The sequence below is a fragment of the Dermacentor silvarum genome, chromosome 10, assembly GCF_013339745.2.
Source record: "Dermacentor silvarum isolate Dsil-2018 chromosome 10, BIME_Dsil_1.4, whole genome shotgun sequence".
Lineage (NCBI taxonomy): Eukaryota > Metazoa > Arthropoda > Arachnida > Ixodida > Ixodidae > Dermacentor > Dermacentor silvarum.
The window spans coordinates 9,068,209-9,095,088 of NC_051163.1; the positions used below are offsets into that span (position 1 = coordinate 9,068,209).

General features: G+C 46.2%; 1 protein-coding gene across 3 annotated transcripts in view; it reads right to left on the reverse strand.

Annotated features, from left to right (window-relative positions):
- LOC119466197 (hemocytin) overlaps positions 1-26,880 on the reverse strand; it is a 184,324-nt gene that overhangs the window by 845 nt on the left and 156,599 nt on the right. For all 3 annotated transcript variants that reach the window (XM_037726688.2, XM_037726687.2, XM_037726686.2), the window contains exons 69-76: positions 25,059-25,259; positions 20,104-20,207; positions 19,105-19,227; positions 18,606-18,698; positions 16,858-16,974; positions 15,857-16,069; positions 6,912-6,966; positions 5,725-5,886 (exon numbers count right to left, since the gene is read on the reverse strand). In XM_037726688.2, the coding sequence (XP_037582616.1) occupies positions 5,725-5,886; positions 6,912-6,966; positions 15,857-16,069; positions 16,858-16,974; positions 18,606-18,698; positions 19,105-19,227; positions 20,104-20,207; positions 25,059-25,259 (1,068 nt within the window). The remainder of the gene's footprint in view (positions 1-5,724; positions 5,887-6,911; positions 6,967-15,856; positions 16,070-16,857; positions 16,975-18,605; positions 18,699-19,104; positions 19,228-20,103; positions 20,208-25,058; positions 25,260-26,880) is intronic.

Sequence of the window (26,880 nt, forward strand, 5' to 3'; positions counted from 1 at the left end):
CTAGGATAGTTCGATATTGTTGAGAAACTAGAGCACTACGACAACTGAACACGAAGAAGTAAAAAGAGGCATACAAGTGCTCGTACAAGTGCTTGTATGTATCCTTTCCTTCTTCCTGCTTCGTTGCTGCGCCGTAGCTTCCTACTGATGAGTTTTGTGCATATGCGAACGCCCAAGCTTACCTGGGCACATCTTGGGACATTTACTCTGTACGGTTCATAACTAATTTCCATCTAAGTGGTTACTCTTTCAACAATATATTTATTCACAGAGCCGTAAAATTTTTAGAACACTGAGGAAATTTGTATTGGAGTGATGAGCGAATAGTTTCAGTATTTTATACAGAATAATGAGCATGTGCACTTAAGCAAAAGCAAGTGGCGGACTTTTAGATTGTTTACTATATTTCGCTCTGTCAATCATGCGTGCATACTTCAGCAAATAAGCAATAAATTCAATAAGCTTGAACGTAGTTTAGGCTCTAGGCTTGGTGTTCCACAGTCTAAATAGCTTACTGTGCTCTGAAATTAGTAATGTCGAGCGACCAATGAAGCATAAGATACTTAGAGAACACTTTACATTTTGGGAGCACTATACTTTACATACGTGAGAAACAGGTTCTCCGATAGCTTGTTTATTCTGAACTATTTCACTTGGCTTAATTGTTTTTTGAGGAGGCGTTTTCATTCACCCATGATCTGCTGCCATATTGCCGTATCCTCGACTGTGTGACGAGAGATATTCTCTGTAATAACGATACGACTCGAAGCAGCTGTCTCAATTTTGTTGACAGCATGTTTAGCTTAGCAGAAAAAGGAATAACAATATTTGCTCATTCATTCAAGCTATGTCGGGTTGTTCTCAATTGTCTTACACGCACTTTTACAGCGTAAGCTGTTATGGGCTCATTCCAATAGCCGTTTCTGGTCGCGATGATGCTGCCGCTGCCGCCCCGTAGCCGCTATCGCGGGAAATGCGAAAAAAAGTACCCGCTCTCTGCCGGGATCGAACCCAGGCCCGCTGCGTGGGAGTCGGATACTTCACATCAGGCAGAAGAAATATTCCCTTTATACGCGCCCTGCGCCTCTGCGCGTGCGCGCCTAGGCAGGCGCGCAGGCGCAGACGACCCGAGTCTCCGACAGTATGGTGGCGCCATCTAGTTAACTTGCCTGCCACCAAGAACATAGTATACTGAACCCAATATCCACAACAGAGCTGAAACGACGCATCAGTGACCTTAAAAACCAAAAAGCAACAGGCCCCGACGATATCCCCAACGAATTTTTAAAAGCACTAAAGACAAAAGCAAGAGAAACACTACGACACTACTTCAACAACATCCTTGAATCGGGCCAAATCCCACCAGCATGGAAAGAGGCAAAAGTGACCCTCATACACAAGGGCAAAGGAAAACCACTTGAACAACTGAATGCCTACCGCCCAATATCTATAATAAGCAATGTCCAAAAACTATTCAGCGCAATCCTAAACCGAAGACTACAAAAGATATGTGAATCAAATAACATATTCCCAGAATCTCAAAATGGCTTCAGACCAAACCGCAGGACAAGTGACCATATATTCACGCTGACCCAGGCTCTAGAAATGAAAAATAAGGAAAAATCTACGCTCTATCTGGCTTTCCTAGACATGGAAAAAGCCTATGACGGTGTCCCCCACTCGAGGCTTTGGAAAAAACTACAGGGCATCGGATTAGAATGTAAAAGCATAGACCTCCTCAAGGAACTATACACGTGTTGCACAGCAGTGTACAAACTACACGAACTTAGCTCGAAGAAAGTCCAGCAAAAGATAGGACTAAAACAAGGATGTCCCTTGTCCCCAACACTATTTAATATATACATCACACAACTACTCCAAACATTAGACAACGAGGGACCAGGACTCCGAATGTCCACGATAACAACTGACGGGCAGGAGGAATACACCAAGATCTCATGCCTGGCATTCGCCGATGATATTGTGCTGTTAGCAGAATCAGCAGCTGACCTCCAACACCAGCTTGACATCTGCTCCCGAGTTGCAGGAAACGACCAACTAAGGTTCAACACTGAAAAAACGCAGTGGTTGGGAATAAACATAAACAACACTGGCATCCGAATTCACCCTCCAAGGGACCTCATCAAAAAACATCTGAATACAAATACCTCGGCGTAACACTCTGTGACCAACCAAATTATCTATATCATCACCAAAACGCCTTAGTCAAAAAATCAAATCGTCCTCAAAGGCAACATCTGGAACTTGGCCAGGCACTCGTACAACCCTTACACTGTGGGACGCACACTATGGAAGGCAATAGCTGTACCAGCGACAACGTACGCAGATGACGCGCTGGCCTACTCCAGCGAAACCATAAAATGCCTGGAGCGCCATCAAATAGAACTGGGCCGCTGGCTGCTGGGGGGTAGCATGGCTACAGCTAATGCAGCAGTGAAGCGGGGAAATGAGCTGGTCCTCGTACGAGGCAAGGGAAGCGAGATCCAAACTACAATACGCCGGCAGACTAAAATTCATGGCAAACACAAGCTACAGTCGCAGAATATACCTACACCTAAGATACAAAAACATCAAGACGGATTGGATACGGAAATACACAGCCCTAAACACAAAATACAACCAAAACTCCAAACACCACGAAACTAAAACAGAGACAGAGTGGCGCATAGCAGTTATCAAAGAAATCAATGAAGCCGAAACATCAATATGGCGCACGGCAGTAGCAAAGAAACAAAGCCTGGCACTCTATCACCAACACAAGCTGGAACCGTGCCCATCAACACACTATCGAGGAGACAGAGGCAGCGCCCTACTGTTTCAAGCCCGCACCGGCGCTCTCCTCACAAACCAACGCCGCCACGAACTATTCGGCGTGGATCCGACGTGTCACTTATGTGGTGCGCAAGTGGAAACCCTCCTCCACGTCTTACAGCAATGCCCGAGACTTCCCACAGACCCCCGATCGTGTACCCTGGCCGAGAGCCTGGCGTTGACCGGTAACACCGAGGAGGAGCGAGCTGCACGCGCCGAAGCCACGAAGACCCGGCTATATATAGAGCAGTGGGAACGTCAGGGCAGGTGCAAACAGTCCTTTGACATTCCACCTACAGCCACCTCATCACAGCAACAGTGAACCCTGGCTGCGGCAGGTTACCGATGCAGGCCACGCCAAATGCGCGACCCTCTGCCGTCTCCAGCTGATCGCGACCGACGAAGCGGCAACACGGTTGGATGGGACGCGGGGGACGCGCCCACCAAATCCCGGCATAGCTAGTGGATCGGATTGTGCTGGCTTTGGTGATGTCCGAGACGACTGGTGAACAGTGAACCGGACCAACCAGACGGCCTCAAAGACTGTGACTACTAGTGCACTGTACAGTGACGAACTGTGTTTTATGTTTTTCCTCTCTTTATTTTATACGCCTCACTTTATTTCCTTTCTTGTTTTTCTACATATCCTGTGGCGTTTGACAAACGCCTGCCCTGCGTCAAAAGGGATCAGGACCACACACTTACTTACTTACTTACCGCCGCGTGCGACGAGATGCGATTCAGACGCGATGCGATTCGGACGAGGCGCGCAATCAATTCTATCCCGATGTTAGATGTGCGCCACGTATTCTGGGTACCTCTTCGGTACACGTTATGGCGTCTCCTCGCAAGGTACGAACCGCTGCTCAAGAAGCGAATCGTAGAGCTACGTGCGTGGCTACAACCAGGCATCATCGGGCTCAGCAGACTACTGTGCAGAGAGCATGACAACCGCAGCTCGCCGTCGCCGGGCGGACAGTTCGGATCATTCTCGTCAAAATCGAGGCGAAGAGACTTTGCCGCGAAGACCTTGTTGTGCGTGGTGCCGAAATTGGAGCTACTCTTGCGCCGCTCAACCAGCTTACGCTGTGGCTGTGCTGCGTGTGCCGCGCAGGCCTGTAACTTTTTGTTATCGCATAAAGCCAAACATATCAATGGAAGCTTCAAATGTTCCGCGCTGCTGGGAGAAAGAGGGGAAAAAGCAAGGACACGAAATGCAGGGTGGTCAACCAGACATGAAAAGGAGGCTAGATGTATTATAAGATGGAAAGCGGGCACTGTGTGCACGCTGGAAGATGGACAGAACTACAAGCGGTCACTTAAACCGGAGCACATAGGTAACTGCACGTTGCTGAACAGGGCAAGTGATCAGTATGCTAGCAAGGAACTGACTCCTATTCCTCCATTAACTTTATTATCTTCACGTGTACTATTGACTAATACGGATATTTCAGGCTCTTGTACATGCTAATAGTATTTCTAGTCATTTATGGATGACATCGCAAATTACTTCAAAAGCAGCCTAGCAGTGAACGCCATTAATCGAAAGGTCAGTGCCATTATCAAGAGGAAGCTTTAGCGCGGGAGTTCTTATGTAGCTACATGAGAAAGGATCAATAGTTTTTCTCTGCAGTACATCGACCGATTTTGATGAGATTTATTGCACTTACAAGAAAAATAGTCAAAATATATAGTGACTACGAGAAGCAGATGCGTTATTGAAGCCGTCAGTTGTTTAAGAAAAAGTCTTAATATTTGCAAAATAAAAAAAAACGTCTACTTTCAACAGAACTGTAAATCAGCAATAGAAGGTATATAAGAAATGTGTAAATTGCATCTAATAAAATACCTACCGCAGACAAAGCGGATGCATGATACATCGCTCTGAAATATACCACTCATTTGTGAGGGGGACTATCGCAAAACCATCGTAAACATTGTAATAATTTTATGTAGCCTGTAAATTTATATATCAAATTTGTACGATTTAGAGGCTCTAACGGATGCAAGTAACAGAACTGCAATATATGTTTTTGATTGCAGAGTTACGCACTTGTGAGCTGCAAGCTTACATTTTTTGGAAACTTCGCAATTTACGAAAAGTGTTGTAAGAAAATTCCTCGGCCCTTCCACTCCGTGAAGATGGTTAACCAGCGAAGCTGAAACGTGCTGCCCCGGTGTTTATCACTGGGTTAATATCGAGGGATTCATTCAAGTATTTCTCAATTATGAGGTTGCATACACATTTGGTTTCGACGGAGAGAACGATGTCTCTGACAGTGTGCCCTAAGTCCACCGTTATCGCTTGCGTTCGGTGTCTTGATTTTGCTCGGCGGCGTGGTTAGCAGCATTCGCCCGCCATTGCCGCTTGCGATTCTCCGAAATTAAATTGCTGCAAATCTAAATCTGTAAGTTACGTTAGACAATGAATGACTCACACCCCCTTAAGCAATAGCTCATAGTTAACTTTGTGCTTCAATGCATAAGACAGCGTTTTCCTCAAAAGGCTAATTCGAACGCCCATGCATTTCGTCGGACACTTTGAAAATTAATATCTCTAAACTAGTTTAGTCCTTAGAAATCGTTCCAAGTGGTATACCGCCTTGCGAACTACGCGGCTATAATTCGTAGATTGAAAGATGTGCCGTGAAATAATAATTAAAGAATGAATTAATTAGCTGTAATTATGTTAATTATTCAATTAGGCGTTTTGATTTGTCGTGGAAGTAATGGCCACCCGATCGAGTGCAAGCATCAAAAGCAAGGAGTGAGGTAGGGCGCTTGGTTAGGTAGATTATCACTTCTTGACCAAGATCCGTCATTATACTAGAACGTCTGCTGCATCGGAAGATAATGCACCAAAGTATGATGGGCATCAGGGGCAATACTTACCGGTCGCAAAATAAGCATGTGACTCGCAGTTTCCGGCGCACTCCATCGCTCCTTGAACTGGCTCTGTGTTGAAGCAAAGTCCCCACTTTTGATGACGGTACGAGAACTTCCTGAGAGTTTGCTCAGCAGTAATCGGTGCAGGCGAGCAGACTTCCTCGGACACTGCGCAAAGAACGTTTCAAATGAAGAATTACTAGTTGCCCAGACATGAAGCTTTTATGTATCTCTTTGATGCATTGTATAGCGATTATGTGCCACCCCACAAGGCGGCATGATGTGTAATTCTACACAGTAATTTGGTTTGGATCTTTTGCCTTGCTTAACGTCAAAAGCTGCCATACTGGTGATCACTACGCGTTCTTTTAAAAAGTGAACTGTTGAGGCTTTCTAGTACAGCTACTCTACTGTGTAGGTACAGTCATGGACGTATGAAACCAAGACAATAAATTATAAAGCAGAACACCTTTCGCAAGTACTAACTCGAGAGCGCGATTTCACACCGCTACTTATACGGTTGCCAAAGATGGTATAAGCCCAACAATAGGCGTAGAAACCATAATCGTGATAATATTACATATATTGCAGAAATAAAAAAAAAAAGAACGCACCCTAGCTAGCCCTAGCTTGTTCGTATTTCAATTGTCCATGACAGTACATCACAGTCCTATGAACCCTCAGTGTCAGTGGATGGTTCTGGTGACTAGCTCTGTGGAGGGCCTCTCGACGCATAGATTGTCAGTGAAAATAATCGAATGGCAACGTAAGGGGGACAGAACATACGATAGCATTTTTCATCCTTTATCAAGAATGAGGATTTCATGGTAAGTAAATGAGGTAATAAAAACCCGAGTATGTCATTTAATGACGCATGGTGTTCTTTGTGCCTGCTTTGACCATTGTGAGAAATATTTTTGCCCATTGCTACAGCTACAGGCACGTATTGTGAATTCTATGCGTGGAAAGTAGAAACACACCTTTTCTTTTTTGTACCCGACAAATTCCGACGTTTTAAATGTAATCCAACTGGACTGGTGAGCAAACTCCTTGCGCGTTCATAAATTATTTGATTTATTTCTCATCGTGATATACTCTTTATAGTCGGCTAAATATGAGGTGTTCATGAGTAAGCGCCAATTAATAATTTTTGAATTTAGAAGTACGTGAGACAAACAGGGGGCATATCTTACCTGTGGTAATGTTGCATTTTTGGCAGCAGTGGTTTTCATCCCAAACGACCATGTCCTGCAAATTTAGAAATAACGTGTGCGTTATTCTCTATAATTAAAAAAAATATGTCTGCTATGGATAAGTGTGTGTGCATGGAGAGGAGTGGTGGTGCGAGGGGCAAGGAGGTGATGGCCTCTTCGGTTGCGGACATCATATAACAGCCTCGGCTTGAAAAAAAAAAAATGCCCGAAGGAGAAGTGCCTTGTGATTATCTTCATGTCTCCTTGCTTCTCCCACTGCGGATCAGAAAGTGGTTGCCCTTATGGTTCTATGGCGCCGTTTGCTAGCCTTGACTAACTAACTAGCCCAAGAAATGTCGCAGTTTCACCCGAAAGGCGAAGCATCAATTGCGATAGCAACTTAGTAGAGAGCTATACGTAGTAAGGATAGTAGTTTTATCAGCTGTATAAACTTGGACATGCAGTAGCAACGTGCAGAACTGTTGTCGACGCCGTCGCCGTTTTGCCCGCGTTCACATCGAACGCGCGCGGCGTTGGTGACTGTTTCCAGGGCCTCTGGGGGCGGCTCGGAGGTTTTCGACGAGATCAGAACGGGAAACTCGTCGAGCAGCGTCGGAAGTCTTCACCATCTTCTCGCCTCGCAACGTTTTAGGGGCGAAGCTCCTTAGGGTCGAGCCTTGTCCGCCGTCGCGCCGTCGCGCCGTTGTAGCCACGCTAGTACTCGCCGCTCCCGCTAGAGGCGCAGCTGTGCTCTCTTTCTATTTCTCTCTCGATCCCGATGGGCGCGCTCTCTCTCGTCCGTAGCTAGGGGCGCTGCGGTGCACAAGGGCGTTCGTTCTAGAGTGACCTAGAATATGGGAGAGTGTCCAAAGCGCCGGCTCCGGCGAGGGCCTTTTCGTGTGAACTGCCGCGCCGCGCCGCTGCTGCTCCGGACCCGTGGGCTTTTCGCGCTCGCGAAGCGCGCGGAAAGCGAAGGTCGTCTGCTACGCGCTGTAGTTTTTTGCGTTCATTTTCCACGCAAAGCACTTAAAGTCTATTTAACTTCAACTGTGTGGTGCTGCATGGCCCTTACCCATCTTTGAGCGTTGTCTTTAGGCTTGGGCAGCAACAGAATGCAAAAATTTAAACTCATGAGCGCGGCTTAGCTCTGGTGCTAGAGTTCGGAAACGGTATTACGGTAACTATGCGTGCGTTGAAACGCGCTAAATGAGCTCGGGCAAGGAAAGAACGTAAAAAAAGATGGCTACGCGGGCAATAGCACCATGCTTGCAAGAATAAGAGTACCGAAAAAAGTGAATTACTCGCGCAGTCAAGTGAAATACGTACATGCGTGCAGTGACCGCTTCGCTCACCACTACACGCATTTCGCTCACTGTCAGTAGTGGTTTAGAGCCATATGCATACGTATTTATTCATAATTTTTTTAGCCTCCACAATACTTTAATATGAACAGAGCGCCGTGAGAAGATGTAAGAGAAACAAGAGAAGGAGCTGAGACGGCCCTAACGCCGCAATATTGGTGGCCTATTTCGCTTCAGAGATTGCGTACACGAACAATTCTTGCTGTACGCTATTTCTTCAATACAAACTTCGTGCACGATGTACCTTATATAGGGTTCAACGTGAGCGAAGCTGGTTTCAAATTCACACATTCGAAAGAAAAGCCATTCCAGCCAACAGGTAAGCAAACATAAAAAAGGTGAACAAATATATATTTTTCTACATTGAAATGAATAGATAGCTACTACTGGCCTAGCAATTTACTCATTTCTCATGCTAAACTTATTGCAATAGCCTTGTTTTATTAATCTGTGAATCCTCTCTGAAATTACCAACATATAATTTCTCATGATATAATAGTTATTGCTTAAAATGAGATTTTTTTCATAAACTAACAAGCATTCATGGCGCGTGATGATGTTTGTGCTTGTATTATACTGAATGGAAAATAGTCTTGAAAATTACAATCTTTGATGCACTACAAATATCGCTATTGATTCTACATACCCCTAAAATAGTTACCTTGAATTAGTAAAACATGAGATGTTTATGTTCTGGTGATTAGTTGCCTCTTTCATTACGTAACTACAAGTACGTAATTATTTATCAGTAAGTATATTTGCTGTGTGCGAGCCAGTGAGCATACGCAATACATATTCTATAGTTACTTTCATGTTAAAATTCGCTTAGTGTTTGTGCTCTTGCAATACAAGACGGCGAAAGACGAGTTGCACATCCGTAATGCATCACGTTCGTTTTCTGACGTTCGCTCGTAATTATGAAATGAGGCGTACGTACACAATGCTGCACTGTTAGCATTTCATTTATTTTAAATTGTATTGTTTTTTGCCGCGTATATTTTCGCGTACACTTTACCTGCACGCCGTGGTAGTTTAGTGGCTTTGGTAGGTTGGACTGCTAAACTCGAGGACGCGGGTTCGATTCCCGGCTACGGCGGCTTACATTTCGATGGAGGCGAAATGCATAAAACACCCGTGTACATAGATATAGGTGCACGTTACCCCAGGCGGTCGAAATTACCGGAGCCCTCCAATACGGCGTTTCTCATAGCCATATTGTGATTTTTGGATGTAAAACCCCAGAAATTATCATTACTACCGGACGGCCAGAGGACGTAGGATCGAAGAGCACACTCCACCACTTGTGACGTCTCGGTTGGGACGACGTTTATTAGGCCCGGGAGCTCGTCAGCGAACCAGCGCAGCACACAGGCGATGATGACGATCACATATACAGGCGAAGAGGAGGATAGGTAAAAGTGTGAGGATGATGATGATGACATACAGATGAGGAAGATGTGCGTAATTAACGCCCACACTATTATTACCCTTTACCTGTGCTCTCAGTTCTTCATGATATATGAGCAAGTTCGACACGCTGAGATCGAGATTGGCATTCAACGCGTTCTTATCGTCACACCTACACCATCAGAGGGAGTTCTGGCCGAAGAATTCGGGTTTGCACCACACGTGATATTGTTGTCGTTAATCGCGACGTGAATGCAAGTATGTCAAGTTACTAAATCAGTCATCTTAGTCACACATTTGTGCCTTTCCACGCTATACTTTGGAATATATACCAAGTAAACGAGACGCGAGAGTTACGCGGTTTGTACTTATTTTTGGTACCGCGGCCCCACCGACGGACACATTCCGGTTCCCAAGAGCCAATTAAGGATTTCGCCTTAATACAGAAACAGCAGAGCGGGGGAGGCAGTCTTGTAAAACAAATCGAATGCATGAAATAAAAGAAAGGGAACGATAGGGTGTAAAAGCGTTAGCATGAGCTAGCCATATCTGCTACGTACTCTTGGTTAATATCGCAGTCTCCAGCTTATTTTCTTCTGCAGCACGTTCACGTTGCTCATTCCACGCATAACTAAATGAAGTAAGCGCGCGGAATGCGTTACTCAAACAGCCGCGTAAGCGCGGACCAAGCGAGCTAGAAGGACAAAATACCCGTATTCACAGCCGGCAAACGCGTTCTCTGTGCGGTGAGGCACTGCGGTATTACCTTGCGGTGACGTGGTACTTAATATATCCCAAATTATCGCGATGTTGGCTAATAGCAACCAAGATATCAGGCTCGTAGCAGACGCCCGCCGCCTTGGCGCGGCTTCCGCAGCGGAGAAAGCCCGCGGGTCCGGTACAGCAGCGCCGCGGCGCGGGAGTTCACACAAAAAGGTCCTCGCTCCTCCCATGCATTCGCGCGGCGCTTTGGACACTCTCCCATATTCTAGGTCACTCTAGTTCGTTCCCGACGCGCGCTCTCTCTCTCTCGTCCGTAGCTAGGGGCGCTGCGGTGCACAAGAGCGTTCGATCCCGACGCGCTCTCTCTTTCTTTCTCGTCCGTAGCTCTGGTTAACCCGAATGATCCCCCGGTGCTTCGCCCACTTATCATCATTTACGTCGTGGATATGCGGTGCTTTTTAACACGAAAGTGTTTTATTCCGGGGTCCACGCAGACTTCACTGACGTATTTCCGTCACGGAAATACGTCATGGAACATAATACAAAGAAAGAAACCAGAAGAAAAAGTTCCACAACCATGCAAAATTTGGGAATCGAACCCACGACCTCTCGGTCCGCGACGATAGATCGCCGAGCGTTTAACCCATTGCGCCACAAACGCATTTGCAGAGAGCTACACAGACGCGCCTTATATATCTAACTCTCCTCCGTGTACCCGCGCTCTTGCTCGGGGCGGTGCCGCCGCCTACGAGCAGAAAAGAGAAGTACTGCATTATGACACTAACGCGCACCGACAGTGAACGCTTCGGTGGTCTCAGCTCTATGACGCCTCGATGCCAGCATTCGAAGGGACGCTGGCATCAAGAAGCACTACCAACGCCACCTAGGTGGCGTTGGTAGTGGCGTTCACCGTACTCAGCACAGCGGAGCGCGGCCTCCGCAATTAGGTCTGAAAATGTTTCTGAAGTTGATCGCGGAGGCTGCAATTACGACGCGCTGTACGCGCTGATTTGACTCGGTGACGATTCAGTTACGTGCTTTGTCTTGCGCGTTGTATTAGTGTGTCAGTTACGTGCTTCGTCTTTCGCGTTGTGCTAGCGTGTGCAGCGTAGTGCAGCTTCCATATGCACGACGGTTGCTCATGGTCATCGACGTTGGTAGTCGTGATGGAGGAGACGTGCCACCAGGCGTCAGCGTGGGTGCATCAACGCCTAAGGGCGCTTTAGCCACAAAACACCAATAGACATTATATATCAATGTGCAATAAACATTACACTACTTCTGTGAAGACACGTTTCACTTTCGTGTTCTATACCGATTCCTATATAAGAGGGATCAACCACATTTTTTTACATAAATACGCACTTGGTTCTGCAGCTAAACGTCGCCTCCCCTCCCTCCCGTCCCCCCACGGCCTTTCGCGCGACGGAAGAAGTCGCGTTTGCTCTATATATACGGTGGTTGTAAAGGAGGAGAGAACGCGCGTTTGTTCTCCGCCTTGCGTTCGCTCCCCGTGACAGCGCGCGTCCCTCGCGCCCTTTCACTCGCACATACAGCGTCCGGCGCGCGGCAACGAGGCTGGCGCTGAGCCGTGCTCCCTCAAGGGCTGCAGAAGATAGCGCCAACCTTTCCCTTTCCCTCAAGAACCACTTATCATCGGCGACGATTTCATCGCCGTTCGCGTCATACGGAACCTCACGGCGACGGTGACGCCGACGGAAGAAATCTTTGAGTGTCAATATAGTTGCTATCGCAATAAAATATGTTTTGACTAGTAACTGTCTCGTTCAAGGTGGATGCATGTAAATTCTATGGCATATTGAGAGCCGTAAGCTCTCCTTCTGCCATGAAATCATACAAAACATGCTTAAAAGGCCAAGATGTAGGAAAGGGACGTTTAATGCGCTGGCTGCAATGAAAGGCGTGTTGAGCTTTAGCTGAGTGACCAGTTATAGTGCCTGAATCAATTGACCTTGAGCGCAGCACACAAATTGTGTCGCGGACAACCTTGTCTCGTAAAAAAAGCTATCGGCGTTTCTAGATTGTCTCGCTCCCGAGCCCTCACTGAGCCTAATAACGCTTATCTTCTGTGATCTGACGAGAACCGGCACGTTCACTGCTAGCGGACTGTTTATGCCTGTTTTGCAGTGGTGGTCGTGTATAGCCTGCAATCTATAAAGCTATCACTTGCTCATTGGGACATAACCAACTTCGTGGAAAGTGTGCTCACAGTAACGCTGACATGCACATGTAGAAAGATGCACGCGTGTCAGAAATGCAAATACGTTTGCATAAGGAGGGCGTCCTCTGGAAAACAGCATGTCAACCACGAGGAAATTGAGGACTGGCTATACCAGGCAGTGCATGAAATAATCGAGATTACGTGGACCTGGCGCCGAACTCGCAAAGCTTTCCGTTCGTAAATGTTCTTTGCCATTTAGCAGTTGCCTTCGTTAATGGTATTCCCTGCATCAGGATTGGATGAAAGTATATCTACGAACAATACTTGCGTAAGGAATTTTTGTGATAGCAGGCCCTGTATATTATTTTGGACATGAACGCAGAGTAAGCCATACAAGAAGCCTGATAGCATAACGATACGATGGAACTGCCCAATAAGCATACAATAACTGAGAGTCGAAAACATGGGTCGTTAAAAGCTGGAAATGAGGACCATGACTTAGCATATAGAGACAAGCCTCGAGAGACCGCAGCTGCTAGCGTGTTGTTCGCGCATTTGGAAAAGATGGAAGGTGATTAGTCGAAGTGCTAGGAAGGCCTTGTTGGTAATAATTTGTCTCGCGGCTTTCACGTCAGTCGTAGAGAGTGTCAAGAAACAGCCACTTAAGGGGTTACTGTGGCGCCTATAGGATGGGAAGATAATAAATGAAAGAGCTAATTGCGGAGGCCACATACCGCTGTTCTGAGTACGGTGAACGCCACCTAGGTGGCGTTGGTAGTGCTTCTTGATGCCAGCGTCCCTTCGAATGCTGGCATCGAGGCGTCGTAGTGCTGAGACCACCGAAGCGTTCACTGTCGGTGCGCGTTAGTGTCATAATGCAGTACTTCTCTTTTCTGCTCGTAGGCGGCGGCACCGCCCCGAGCAAGAGCGCGGGTACACGGAGGAGTGTTAGATATATAAGGCGCGTCTGTGTAGCTCTCTGCAAATGCGTTTGTGGCGCAATGGGTTAAACGCTCGGCGATCTATCGTCGCGGACCGAGAGGTCGTGGGTTCGATTTCCAAATTTTGCATGTTTGTGGAACTTTTTCTTCTGGTTTCTTTCTTTGTATTATGTTCTATGACGTATTTCCGTGACGGAAATACGTCAGTGAAGTCTTGGTGGACCCCGGCATAAAACACTTTCGTGTTAAAAAAAAAGATAAAGAAACCTGGAGTTGCCTTGGCTTGATAGCCGATTATTCAAGCGCTGAACTGTTGATTATTTACCGTTGCTTTGCAGGAGACAAAGTTCAGGGGAGAGATGGTCGAAATAGTAGAATGATGAGGCGAAAGGTGGTAAAGTGACGTGTGCATGGCACGGTCGAATAATATTTTCTTTTTGCAGACGTTCGCTGGCGATATGTTGCTCACACGAGAAGTGTTTGCACTCTGGCTGTTCAATTTCTATCTGGAAAAAGTATCGACCTGTCCTGACCAATGTACTCCTTATCAGAGAAGAGTCAGAGACAGCGAGAGACAAATGAATGTTTTTGGAGAGAAATTGTTGAGATGTTGTGGTGGTGGAGATCTGTTGTAAGGACAGGCGGGCTTAGCCTGGCGCAATGTGTTTCAGGGCTAGTTGTTAATGCATTGTAAGCCGTAGCACACTAACGGATGGAGGATGGTATGTCTGTCTCTTCCGTCTGTCCTCCGTCCCACGTACGTGCGATACTTAGGTGGAGCAGGGAGGCAGTCTTATGACTCATTAACTTAATGTCCTCCATCCGTTAGTGAACTGTTGCTTACAATGCATTAGTCTGGTGATGAAGGCCGGCAACTGCTCCACCTGAGGCATCGTGCAGTGTCACTGTAGTATTTACCACCTGTCCAGCAAAACATTCTGTCTGAGGATTGCAAGAAAAACGCGAAGCTTCTTTGCAGGCTAAAGTGGATCCATCTGGAAACACGTATTGCAGGCACGCATGTGTAGCGCACTTCGTCTGTGGATTTTCTAAAACGTTTCACGAAGGTAGATTGGGCACGACCACAGAAAGTGTCGATGTCTCCTACAGGCAGACCTGGCATGCATTTCTTTATCCATGTTAATACAGCGAAATCTGTATATGACTAGGCGAAACGAAAAACCGTTCGCCACATGTTTCGATAAAGGTCTCAATGCGCCGTCAGTTGCGTCGTTCTCTGCGTCGTACCCAAGCACGCGCGCCAAGTGCCGCTCGAGAAAGCTGGCGTTGGCCCCGGCGAACGCGTTCCCACCATTGCCACGTTGACGCTGCTCTGCCCGCAACGCCGCTTCCTCGGCTCACCGTTGTCGCATGCGTTCGATATCTCGAGTTAGCTCGGCATCGTGGTTAGCAGCATCCGCCCGCCATTGGCGCTTGCGTTCCACTAGAAACACAAACATGTAACCAATAATTGAGAAACGCTTCAATACAGCGTCGGGATTAACCCACTGCTAAATACCGGGGCCTATACGTTTAGGCTTCGTTGGTTAACCATCTGTACAGTTATAATTGAGAAACGCTTCAATACAGCGTCGGGATTAACCCACTGCTAAATACCGGGGCCTATACGTTTAGGCTTCGTTGGTTAACCATCTGTACGGAGTGCTTGGGCGGTGTTTTTCTGCTATGGGATCTCTGAACACAATATAAGATGCAGTAATTTTATTATATTATAAAGGAGGCTGAAACAATAGGTCGGCATACTTACGAGTGCAATGACACATACTCACACTTCACTCATTTTATAGGCGTGAGATTGAGCGTTAGTGAGTGTTGAAGGGCGTGAGTATATGAACACAAGTGAGTGCCGGTTAACCTGAGTACGAACAAAAGTCAGTGCTGGGGAGGGAGTATGAAGTATAAAGATCAGTGACTGTCGGTCAGCATGAGCATACGTGGGTATGTATGTCAGTGATTACCGGTGACTGGAAGTTGCCGGGTTTGTGAAGGAACTGAAAGTTGGGCGAGTTGGTAGCTATTCATTATGAAACTACAGTGCGCACACAAGAAACGAGGACACAAGGCAAACCTTTCTGTGCGTGTTACGTTTGAATTGTGTCCTCGTTTCTTGTGCGGACACTGCTGTATGAGTGGGTGCCCGTAAGTGTGAATGGAAGCGACTATGAGCGTGAGTAAACATGAGTAGGACTGTGAATGAGTGTCGACAAGTGCGAGTGCACACGAGTATAAGTGAACACATAGACTACAAAACTGTTGGTGAGTCCGCTTATTCTGCAGACCTACGGCTGATATAGAGCGCGTCTTGCTTACCTTGGGGCACCGTTTGGGCACAGGAGAGCAGGAAGGGCTGTTGTAGACAGTGCGTACGCTGTCGCCCTGCTGCTCGCACGAAGCGACGTAGCACGGATAGGTGGTCGAGTTCCAGCGAGTGCCCACCGGGTGTAGCGTGCCGGCCTCGTCGCATGCCACAACCTGGCAGCGGGGACAGCACTCGCCCGGAGCCGGGGCAATTTCCTGCGAATTCTGAAGTGCCAGAAACCACGGGGCATCGTTAGTGACTGCGTAGAGACTATTTTACACGGCTTAAACTTCACCGACGTTTTTCAGATATGCAAATACCACGCATGCGTATTTCGTGTTCCCGTTGCAATTGCACCGATCTTGGACGCTCTGATTCTGGAATTTACAAGGCCCCTAAAGAAGACACAGTGATTGTTTGCATAGACTTATGTAGTTTTCATTGGTGAACACAAAATTAAACCAGTTAGGAACTGTCACGTGATAGTATTTCTCTAAGTTGAACTTTTAATTCGATAAAACAAGCAAACAAAAGTAGGCGGGCATTAAATGTTCAGCATGGGTCTCGCAGGAAAGTTCAACCTGTCCGAACATTGAAGAATTGCATACTGTAAAGGCAAATGGGCTTTTTGCCACGCCAGGGAAGCCGCACGTTCGAAATGTCAAGCAAAATCTCATCTTACGAAACTTGCTTAAAAGGGCAAGACGTGGGAAGGGGACGCTTACTGCGTTGGCTGCAACGAGAGGTGGGGTTACGCTTTAGCTGAGTGGTCAGTAATCGAATGACCTTGCGCAACACTACATTTCTCTTTTCGCTTTTTTTTGTGAAAAATTAAGTACTATATCCCTGCGTATTGGGTACGGTGATACTATTTTGTCCGATTGTCGCTCATTTAAGAGCGTGTCGCTGTCATACCGTTTTTTGACTGATGGGCACCGAGCAATGTTTCCGGGATAGCCAAGACACTTAAGAACATCTTTGGTCCAACCCACAGCCCACCCAGATGGCTCACCTCTGGACACTTGGGGCAGACGATGGAGCGAAGAACCTTGTGAACTTCTCCCGCGGCGGTTCTCTCGCATACGTGCGACTGGCACGGGTCCTCCCGAGACTGCCACACGTCGCCGGGCTGCGTAAAATGCCCAAAACATGAACTGCTGCTTCAGTAGCCGTTTCACGGTAAAACCAATTTTGCGGCTGTGGGATGAAGTGCATGATTGCGTTATTAGTTTTTAGATGAAGTTAGCCGGCGTTCTCCTGGCCATGAGTATTTTTGGTTGTGTTATACCATAGCAAGACATACATAAATGCAATCAGTGCGCATAAAGAAAAGAAAAAAAAAAGGAAGTCGCAGTGACATTGAGTCCGCGTCCTCCAGAAGTTTGAGTAACAAACGTAACAATCTATAATCCTTCCTCCGCAAGAAAAGGTACGCACTCGACTCTGTCACATTAGAACACTTATTTTTATATTGGTTTTCTCGGGAGTGCATATAATGCTATGAATTCTGGTAATTATATGAGTCGTATATTCATATCGCTCAATTGGAAACCCTGAAGTAGTTTGCATACCTTAGTGGTTTCCATCCGTGAACATGAGTTGCATATGTTCATTACCATTCGGCAACCGAGGAAGAATATTCCCACTGCGATTATTTCATTTGCAGAGGAAGTTTTTTTGCACAGGGACGAAACATTGATCTTCTTTTTCTCAATTATTAAGCGGTAACCGTTTCACAAATGGCCGAATACTTCATGATCTTACAATAACTTTTGTTCAGCTTAGAATTTCTTTCGGAAACATTATCTATGTCCTTGCGCAGACAAATGATGAGAAACTGACAACAGAATAGGAAAAGAATGCATCACTCGCGAAAGCTTTTACATGTTATTATTTGACACAGGCGCAGAAGGCAGAACCTGCTGGGAGCGTAAGATTCGTATTCCTGTTTCTGTGTTCCACACATGTGGAATGTGCAGTTTTTCTTCAAACAGTGCTGCATGTTTCAGATAACAAACTGATGAACGGTTTCATGAGATAACTTAATAAGAACTTTACCTATAAGTAACATTTTGCTGCGATATAAATGAAGCATGATAGAGTAGACAACTTATTAGGATTAACAAAAGGCCAAAGCAGTTATCGTTGACGACAGTCGATTGTAGTTAGTCTACCAAATAATGGGCAAGAAAGTTTTGTTTATCCACGTGTGCCTTGATGTTTTGATTCTTGCTTTGTTAAACACTGGCGTATTAGTTGTGGAATAACACCTCAGAGTCTTACCATTTCCGTAGCCGTCCCGGCCGCTTGAATGAATGTGCTGTCTATTTTGCTCACGCTGGCACTCACCTTTTCAAACACATCGAACCAATCCACGCGTCACAAAGAGTAGGGCTTACTTGTTTCAAGTCTTTGTGATCTCTGATCGAAAGGCACCGTGAAACATTTCAGACTTGGAATAGCTATTGAATGCCTGTTCGTTTGTATGATGCATCACAAAGCTCAAATATAGCACAGTAGAAAGATTTCTCCAATTACATTTCCTGCTTAACATTTTCGTTCACCTTTGGAAGTGAGATCTACAGAACGTTTCCAATCAGAGGAATTAGGGACAAATGAAAAGGTAGATAAAGCAGCAAAGTGTTGCGAAATGTTTCCTCGGTGTGCACTTATTGCTGCCGAGCGACAATAAGTCGCCGAAGCGCGATGATGCGCTGTCGCCGTTGTATCTCTCACTGGCCGCACGAAGCTGGTACTTACCTCGCGTATGTTGCCGTAGTCGTCCTTGCAGAAAAGCCGAACAATTGTGGGACAGCAGCGCAGCGGCACGTCTACCACAGTCAAGTAGTAGTCCTGGGTGAACAATAAGCAGGGATGCGACATTAGTGGTTCTCCCGTTCAATTTAACAGTCTGTTGCGTCGGTTAGCTCGAAGGAGTGGTGAATGGTTATCGGATTTTTTTTTTTTTTTTTTTGCGGCTTCCTGTAGGATGTTAGCTTCTTTTCGCCGGAGATAAGGTGCGTACTGGCGCTCAAGAAGACTGTTTCTTCTTCTCATTATTAAGAAACTACCACTGCAATCTATACTAATGGTGAAAGAATACCTTGCTTCACGTTACCTAATTCTTATAGATGCGCACAATTTCTTTAAACGAGAGCTCTACAAATATATGCAGTTCAGAGTTCATAACAAGGAGCACTACCACGATAGAATAATTGTGTGCGACTAAAAACAGAGCATCACGTCGGTGCAAACCAACCTTGTCATCGGGCAGCTCGGCGCTCTCGTAGCAGGTCTCGTGCGTGCATCGCGCCATGAACTGAGATCCGGAACCATCGCACGAGCAGTTTCGGCAGAGACCGTCCTTCCATTCACTGTTAGCCTGCCGCAAAAAATAATATTAATATACATACTATGTCAGTAAAAGCACAAGTGAGAGCTTTCGCACTTTGCAACAAAAGAGAGAGAAAAAAAGAAGACGCAATGTTGGTGTAAAGAAATATTTTTCGAATGAAACTGGTGATGGAGTGTACAAGGAACTTCTCGAGTCGTTGGCAGTGCCCGACTATATGTATAGAGCTGCCCCGCGATGCCGGCACTAACTAAGGCGTTTGTCATTCCATTTTTTTAACAGCCTGCACTTTAATGCTTTGCATTCATTGGCCCTTTCTTCAGATCCTTCATCCCGAGCTGTGCTCACTCTGTTTAATTCACACGCCCAGCGCCGTCGTCATTCTTAATGCTTTGACAAGCGTTCCAAACCGTCAGATGACGTCTTCACAGGTACTTCTCTTGGGCCCGTTTCCTTCTTTTGTTTCTTCTTTCTTTTTCTTGCTCTTTTATGTTTAGTTGCTTTGATATTTCTTCGGTGTAATTTATTATTTATTTTCCTTTCCATGTCCTCTTACCCACCACGAAGGCTCAGTGTCTGCGCGTTTGAACCCTGAGGCGGCTGTTTGGGTTCCCGACCACGGCGATAGATTTCATAGGGGGCCAAAATGCTGAAAACGCTCTCTCCTCGGAATAAAATACGCATTTAAGGACTTCATGCGGTCAAACTTAATCAGAATCTATCCACGACGGCACCTCTCCTAGCCCGAGAGTAGCTTTCGGTCGTTAAATTCCGTGAACGAATTAGTCAGGCGATTTTCAATCGACTGACAAGAGAATCAGTCTAATCAATCTGTATGAGTGGTAAATTAATATTTCGATTCAATAATGAAGAACCATGGAATGGCGAAAGGTTGTGACGACGTACCTGGTAGAAAGAGACGTTCTGGCGGTACACTTCGACGGGGACTTCTCTGCCTTCGTCGTTGACTTCGTATTGGTGCGTGTACAGGCACACTCCTTCGGGGGCTTCTGCAGAGACAGAGAGAGAAACATAAAGACCAACTGCATTTTCTTTCCTTTTTTTCTAAATGTAGGGGACATGGAAAAGGCGATAACGCTTGCAAATGTTTGAAGTCATCGGGCAACGAAAAAAAGAAAAAGCCTGCGTTTCATTTTAAATTGTTAACGCCTGAGATATTGGACACTATTTGTCGTGTCCTTTGTCATCCTTTCTCTCTTCGGTTTTGTGCAAGGGCGATTTCGAAACAATCCGTACAGGCACGCTGATAGGAGTTAACTGGTTGGAACTTTTGAAGTGGTGTGTATAGAGCATGTGTAAATAAGTAATTACCCATGTCAACGGGACCTTGGAAGGGTGGACAGGTGCACCCGAATAAACTTTACTTTTCGCAACTTTCCGCATCAGGCGTCACCGAACACTATATTCGTTAACAAAATTGTGAAGAAGCCTCGATGGCAGCAGAGTAGATATGCTGTGGTGAAACTTTTCAGATGGTAAATAGAACTATAGCGCAGATACTAGTGAGTCTTTTATGACTACGCAAACACCCGAAATGCAGGAATAATTAGGTAACTTGTAAAAAAACTTGGACTGCACATGAAAATTCTTCCTAACAGCTGACACTGTTATGGATGAATGCGTGCTGAGTGTTCTGATAGATATTAAAAGTAAACCTCCAAGGCAAGTGGAGCATGAAATCAAGTGTTTCAATGCATTCCTAAGTGTTCGAACAATGCAAGGCATCACCTTCCAGTCTCTACAGTATCGGCTGAATGAAATTGAAGTTTTTTTATACTGCCACGATTTGAAAACGTTGTTTGCGATGATTTGTGCACATTCAAAGCCATCGTTCTTATCCTCATCGTGATAATTCTTCCCCTCGATTTTACTACCTCTTTCTTTTTTTCAGTTCACATAAGCTGAGTGGCTGACCAGCGCTTTGATTCAGGCTATCTCAGTTTTTCGTGTATAACCAACTCTTTTTCTAACAGTTAGGAGGTCTAAACTGAGTTTACTGTGCCCGTACATCTTATCCGTTAAGCCACAGCCACAAGGAAGACGTTTCCGAGAGAGTTTCGTCGTCGGCCGGCGTCGTCAAGAATAATGTGACGCTGGGTGTGGCGCTGGCTGGACGCCGAAGTCTGCCCATGCCTTATCACTTCACCGATGCCCGATGTCGCTAGCGAAGCATGAAAGTCGGCCCACGCTTCGTGACCCCGGCTGGCGCAGACCCCGAAAATCCATGGAAACTTGTAACATGTAGTTGGTTCGACAACGATGACCGTCGTCGTCAAGCAGCCGTCGTCAGGACACCCCCTCATCCTTAGCGTCACCCTCACCACAGGGCAAAGGAATACGAAACTATGTCCACCACCCCCACAACTGGGATTCGAATTCATGTCTATACGGCTATGTGCAGGCGCTAACCGTTGCGCTGTTGGGCAGCTCTGACAATTCGTAATTGGTGCGGTGTATTGCGCGCCATACAGACGCTGAGAGTGGTGGCGTCTGTGCATGTATTTCGGAGCCCACTACAGGCAACACTGTAATGGACGAGGACGACGTTGCATGCTTCGCAACGAAGTTGTTCTTGAGAAGAGGCGCGCAGTGACAAAATATGCACTCTTAAACGCTATATAACGACTGCAACCAAAATGTGGTGCTTACCTCGTAATTTAAATTTAGTTTAAATAAATGCAGCATGAATTTTTAATGTTGCGTTGACGGCAGCTACGGTAACACATATGTATAAGTTCACATTTATGGGCTTACAAGCATATGAATGTGTTTGTCTATAATATGGATATGCCGACAAGACTGCGTGTATTGATTAACTTCAGCAGCATCAGAGCAACATTTATAAATAAATAACCAAGTCTACAAGACTGAACGCTGACGGAGCCATCTGAATGGAGGCGCCATATGCCGAATATGGCGTGAGCTGTCCTGAATACAATACTGGGAGTTGAACAATGGGAACTCGAAAGTAAATTCCTTGCTGTTCATTGAACGTGCACCACGCATGCACACAAAAAAAAAAAAACGAAACAGGAACGTGCTCGGAAATATTACTGTCTTGCATGTGCTAGGCGTTCAAAGCCATCCTCACGTGCCGGTGCACTAGGAAAAACGTACTATCGCAGTTATTGCGAATTGCTGCATCCTGTTTTTCTTGTCTACTCTCCGACGAAGGCTTGCTGCTGTGCGCCAACCAAGCCTGCGTCGCTTCTTTGTCCCATCGAAGCAGACTCGGTTTTCTTTCGAGACCAACATTGTGCCGCGGGGCACAGCCGGTGATATAGGAACGGCTTCACGATGAAGCCAGCTATATCGGATGAGTAATATGGTAGCGGGAAGCTATGATCTCAGCATAAAATACGTGCGTGGTCTCAACGTAACAGCAGTTTTATATTGTGCTTCTTTCTTTCTTTCTTTCTTTCTTTCTTTCTTTCTTTCTTTCTTTCTTTCTTTCTTTCTTTCTTTCTTTCTTTCTTTCTTTCTTTCTTTCTTTCTTTCTTTCTTTCTTCTATATCGTGTTAGCGCCTTTCGGCTTTGGATAGGCTCGTCTATTCTTGTACGAACCTGAAAGCGTCTTCTCACGAAGTTCCTTCGCTCTTTTGAATATATGAACTTACTCGTAGTTCTAACATCGTCAAGTAAACACTGCTGTATTATTCAGGGCTGCTTCACCATAATCTTGTCTTCAGGAAGAGTGGAAACTTGTTTTAAAACGAATGTAGATATCGTTGCCATGAAGGTGGAAACAAAGCAGCAACGTTGCATCGCCGGTATTCAATAATGCACTGCGATACCGAACGTATTCTCGCATTGAAAATCTAACCACCACGTAGCAAAACAGCATATGACGTCATCGTGTAATTCAAGCCAGGCATGCCTACGTGATGGTTTGTGGAAGACAGGGCACAAAGAACATGAACTTATACGGGTAAGGATATTGTTTCATACCACATAACAATTTCAATTTATCAAGTGTCTTTCAAAAAAGAAGAGAAAGCTCTAACATCTCAATGAGGCAGCCTTAGCACGAAAGTTATCACCGGAAAAAGTATAAAAACGGTTGTTCGAATATAAGGAAGGAAGTGAAGGGGCACGAAAAATTGTAGTCTTCTTAACTATCATCATGTACTATACCATTGACTCATGAAACTTATTCAATGTATATTCAGTGGAGACTATTGCGCTCAAGCAAGGCGAGAAACTTAACGAAGTTCTTATGAAGTTTTGACCACACAAGTAACTGTAAAAAAAAAAAAAACCTTACTCCGTAATGCGAGAAATCAGATTAAGATTATGAAGGCCTGCAGGAAGCAAACATGGAGATTAATTATTCTAGGTCATGCACTATAGTAACCAGCAGTTCGCGGTAGCTTTTGGCCAAGGTGTAAATGCGGGAGTAATAAAACAATGCTATCGCGGCAAGATGAAATTCGGAGAATGCGTGTCATTATTTGACTGTGTAACATAGAATAAGCCTGTAAGTAGTAGAGTGAGGCGAGTACTGGAGGAAGCCTCCCGCACGACTACCTATTCCGCCAACCATCTAGCAAGTTTCGATTCGAGTCATCTGTGTGCGCAACGGTTGGATTTCATACAGGTTGATGGCAGTCGGCTTTGCGCTTGCTGTGGACTATCGACGACGCGCTTCGCCCGTCTCGCTTGAAGGAGTACGGACTTGACAATTGCGTCTCGTCATCTTCTTCCGCTAAATGAATATGGAAACGCTGTAAACCCCCAAAAATACAGCTGCAAGCACCAGAGAACCCTAAATAAATTATTATCATGCTTGTTTTTACGAACAAGTTTCGGTTTCTGTACCCAGGAGGTGTCATGACATCACGACACAGCGAATGGCTCCGTTTCCGCGATTGCTGTGACTGCACACGCGAGCGTTGCCGCAAGAAATGCGCGCAGGCACTCTCGCTTATTTTATTGCGATAGCAATTATATGGGCACTCCAAACTGACTTCTGCCGTCGCTGTCGCCGTGAGGTTCCGCATAAAGTCCAAGGGTGAAAAAATCGTCGCCGCGCGCCGTATGCTGTATGTGCGCGTGAAAGCACGCGAGGAACGCGCGCTTTCACGGAGAGCGAACGCACGGCGGAGAGCAAACTTGACGTCTTCCGTTGCTCAAAAGGCCGTGGAGGGATGGGAGGGAGGGAGGGGGGGCGACGTTTTGCTGCGGCACCAAATGCGTATCTTGCGACCGGGTGCAAGGGGAACTGGCGACTCGATCTCGCACGCCAAAGGAGGAAAGCGGGAAGGCAGCGCGGGAGGGAGGGGTGCTGCTTCTACTCCGCCAGAAACTGCGTACTTGTACTTTGCCCGGCTGCGGGCGGTTGCGCGCCCCGTATCTCTGAAAGCGATCTGCACACGGCTCCTACCTTTTTATGCTGTGTGCTTTCGCCACTCAGTTTCCCTTGAAGCGATAGACCGCACAAACCTTCACTAGCTGCTGCAGCGCGCTTGCTCACGCCAGCGTTTTGACAGCGGTTGTGTGCGGTCATCGAGTGTGTCTATTCATGTTGATCAATGAATGATGTCAATCGATGCTTCGCCTTTCGGGCGAAACTGCGACTTTCTTGCCTGAGCAACGCATTCATACGAAGCTTTACTGCTGCATGACGTCGGCAAATTTCACTCTGTATTATGATGTCACGATAATGTCAATGACGCGAGGCCCGGCATTTCTAGACGACTTTACTATCAAGCGTGTCTTGTACGTGTTTCCCAACCTGCGTACTCGCTAAGTGTGATTCTTTAACGCACGAGAAGCGTGTCGCATAACTTTTTGAAACTCCGAAAGAAATGTGTCGGTGCTTCTTTGAAGCAAGCACTCACTGCACTTGTAGTTGTTGCAGCATGCCCCGGGCGTGGCGACAAGCTGGGTGCCGGGTGGGCAAGAAGGCTCGGGCGGGCACTTCTCCGGGTAGCACACGGCTTCGAGGGTAGCGCAGCAGCCTTGGGGCGTCATGACCACCTCCTGTCCAATCTCCAGGTCGGTGGGCCAGACCACGGCAGGGCAGAGTGCCGGGTCGCATTCTGCAGGGTAGAAAGTTGAGGCCTTATTAGGTCCTTTACAAAAATGAATTTCCACAGCCCGTAGACCGTCCGTAGACATCTCGTAGACTACTTAGCTCCTTTTGTAGGCTTCTTCTTTTGTGAACAGAAAGTACACAGACTCTCTTATAGACTAAAATTGCTATTCTATTCCATTGGGGCATTGTGGTCTATACACACACACTCTTTCTGTCTCTGTCTATGTGTGTGTGTCTCAGGCCCATTTAACGGGCCTAAAGTAGATGATGTCAAAATCGGTGGCGTGATTGGGAGCTCGTGCGTGTAAGTAGCACCGCCACCGGTGCATTGTGTTGTGCGTCTTTTCTTGCCACGTATCAGCTCGCGCTAACAGTAAGCGATTTGCAGAGGCGTGCTAAACAAGACTAAGTTCATATTTGATTTTAGCGTAGCTTTAGTGAAATGATGGTATCAGCACTTTAGCTTGCAATTTGAGCATGCTTACTTGAACAGTACTAAAGTGGAGATAATTTCCTGCAAAAATTACTCGAAGGAATTCTAGCGCTAGCGTCCACGGGTCCGGCAAGTATGGCTGTTCAGCCAGCGTAGGAATAGTAGGTAGCAGACATGCATTTGTCCTACATTTTGTCCTTCTAGCTTGACATGCACGGCCTTTTGACATTGCAAATGGATCATCTTCACCAAAACATTGCGTTTTAAATACGATTCGCAATCATCATGCTGGTGTGCAGCGACGTGTTGCCTTCATACATCATACATTTACAAAAATAGGGTTTTGCGAAATTTACGAAGCTAAAGCGTAATAGATATGGATAGATACCTTGTATGTTTATTGAGATAGGAATGGCTCCTTAAGCGTAATACATAACGCCACAAGAACGTCTGAAACCACATGGATGAATATTAGCATATTATTGTACCACAGCCGCTGGATAAAATGTGATTGTACTAACTACCATTGCCTTCGTTGCTGGATGACCGCAGCACTCGAGTTCCTTGTAGCAATTTTTAAAAGAAAATTTATGCTGACGTGAACAAAAGATATAAACCGACCGGGTGCCTTGATGCAGAGTCGCATCATGTGCAATGATGGAGCAGTGCCTTACGTTTTCATGCGCACTAAAATGTGTCCTTCCGTATATAGCTGTGCCCGTTTTGAAATAAAGTTTGGTTGAAACTCAGCCGCTGTGTGGAGCGTCTGTTCCTGCAAGTAATTTAGTGTTATTGTCCTGTTCACACTAGTATACTTAGTGACAGCAGTCACAGGAATGCCACAGAGGTACCAGGCTTCAGAACAGCAGCGGCGTGATTGGTACCAGATGAAGACCTATAGAAGCACACCGCATATATATGCACGGGTGTGCAATGGGTTGAGGAGGTTTCGGGCCCTGCCTGCAGTTAACACAGGCATGTGTTATTAGGTACGGTAACCCGCACACTCATTTACTCCCAAATGCGGTGCCTTTAAGGTGACAAAAATGCCGTTTGCATGGGGCAATCTGAGCATGCTTGAGTACCTTAGGGTACACGGGTTCCTCTTCTCAAGTCTCTTTATCGGCATAGCACATCCAGCATAGCGCTATGCTTGATTTTTCTATTGAGCAGGCACACACGTCGTTTAAAT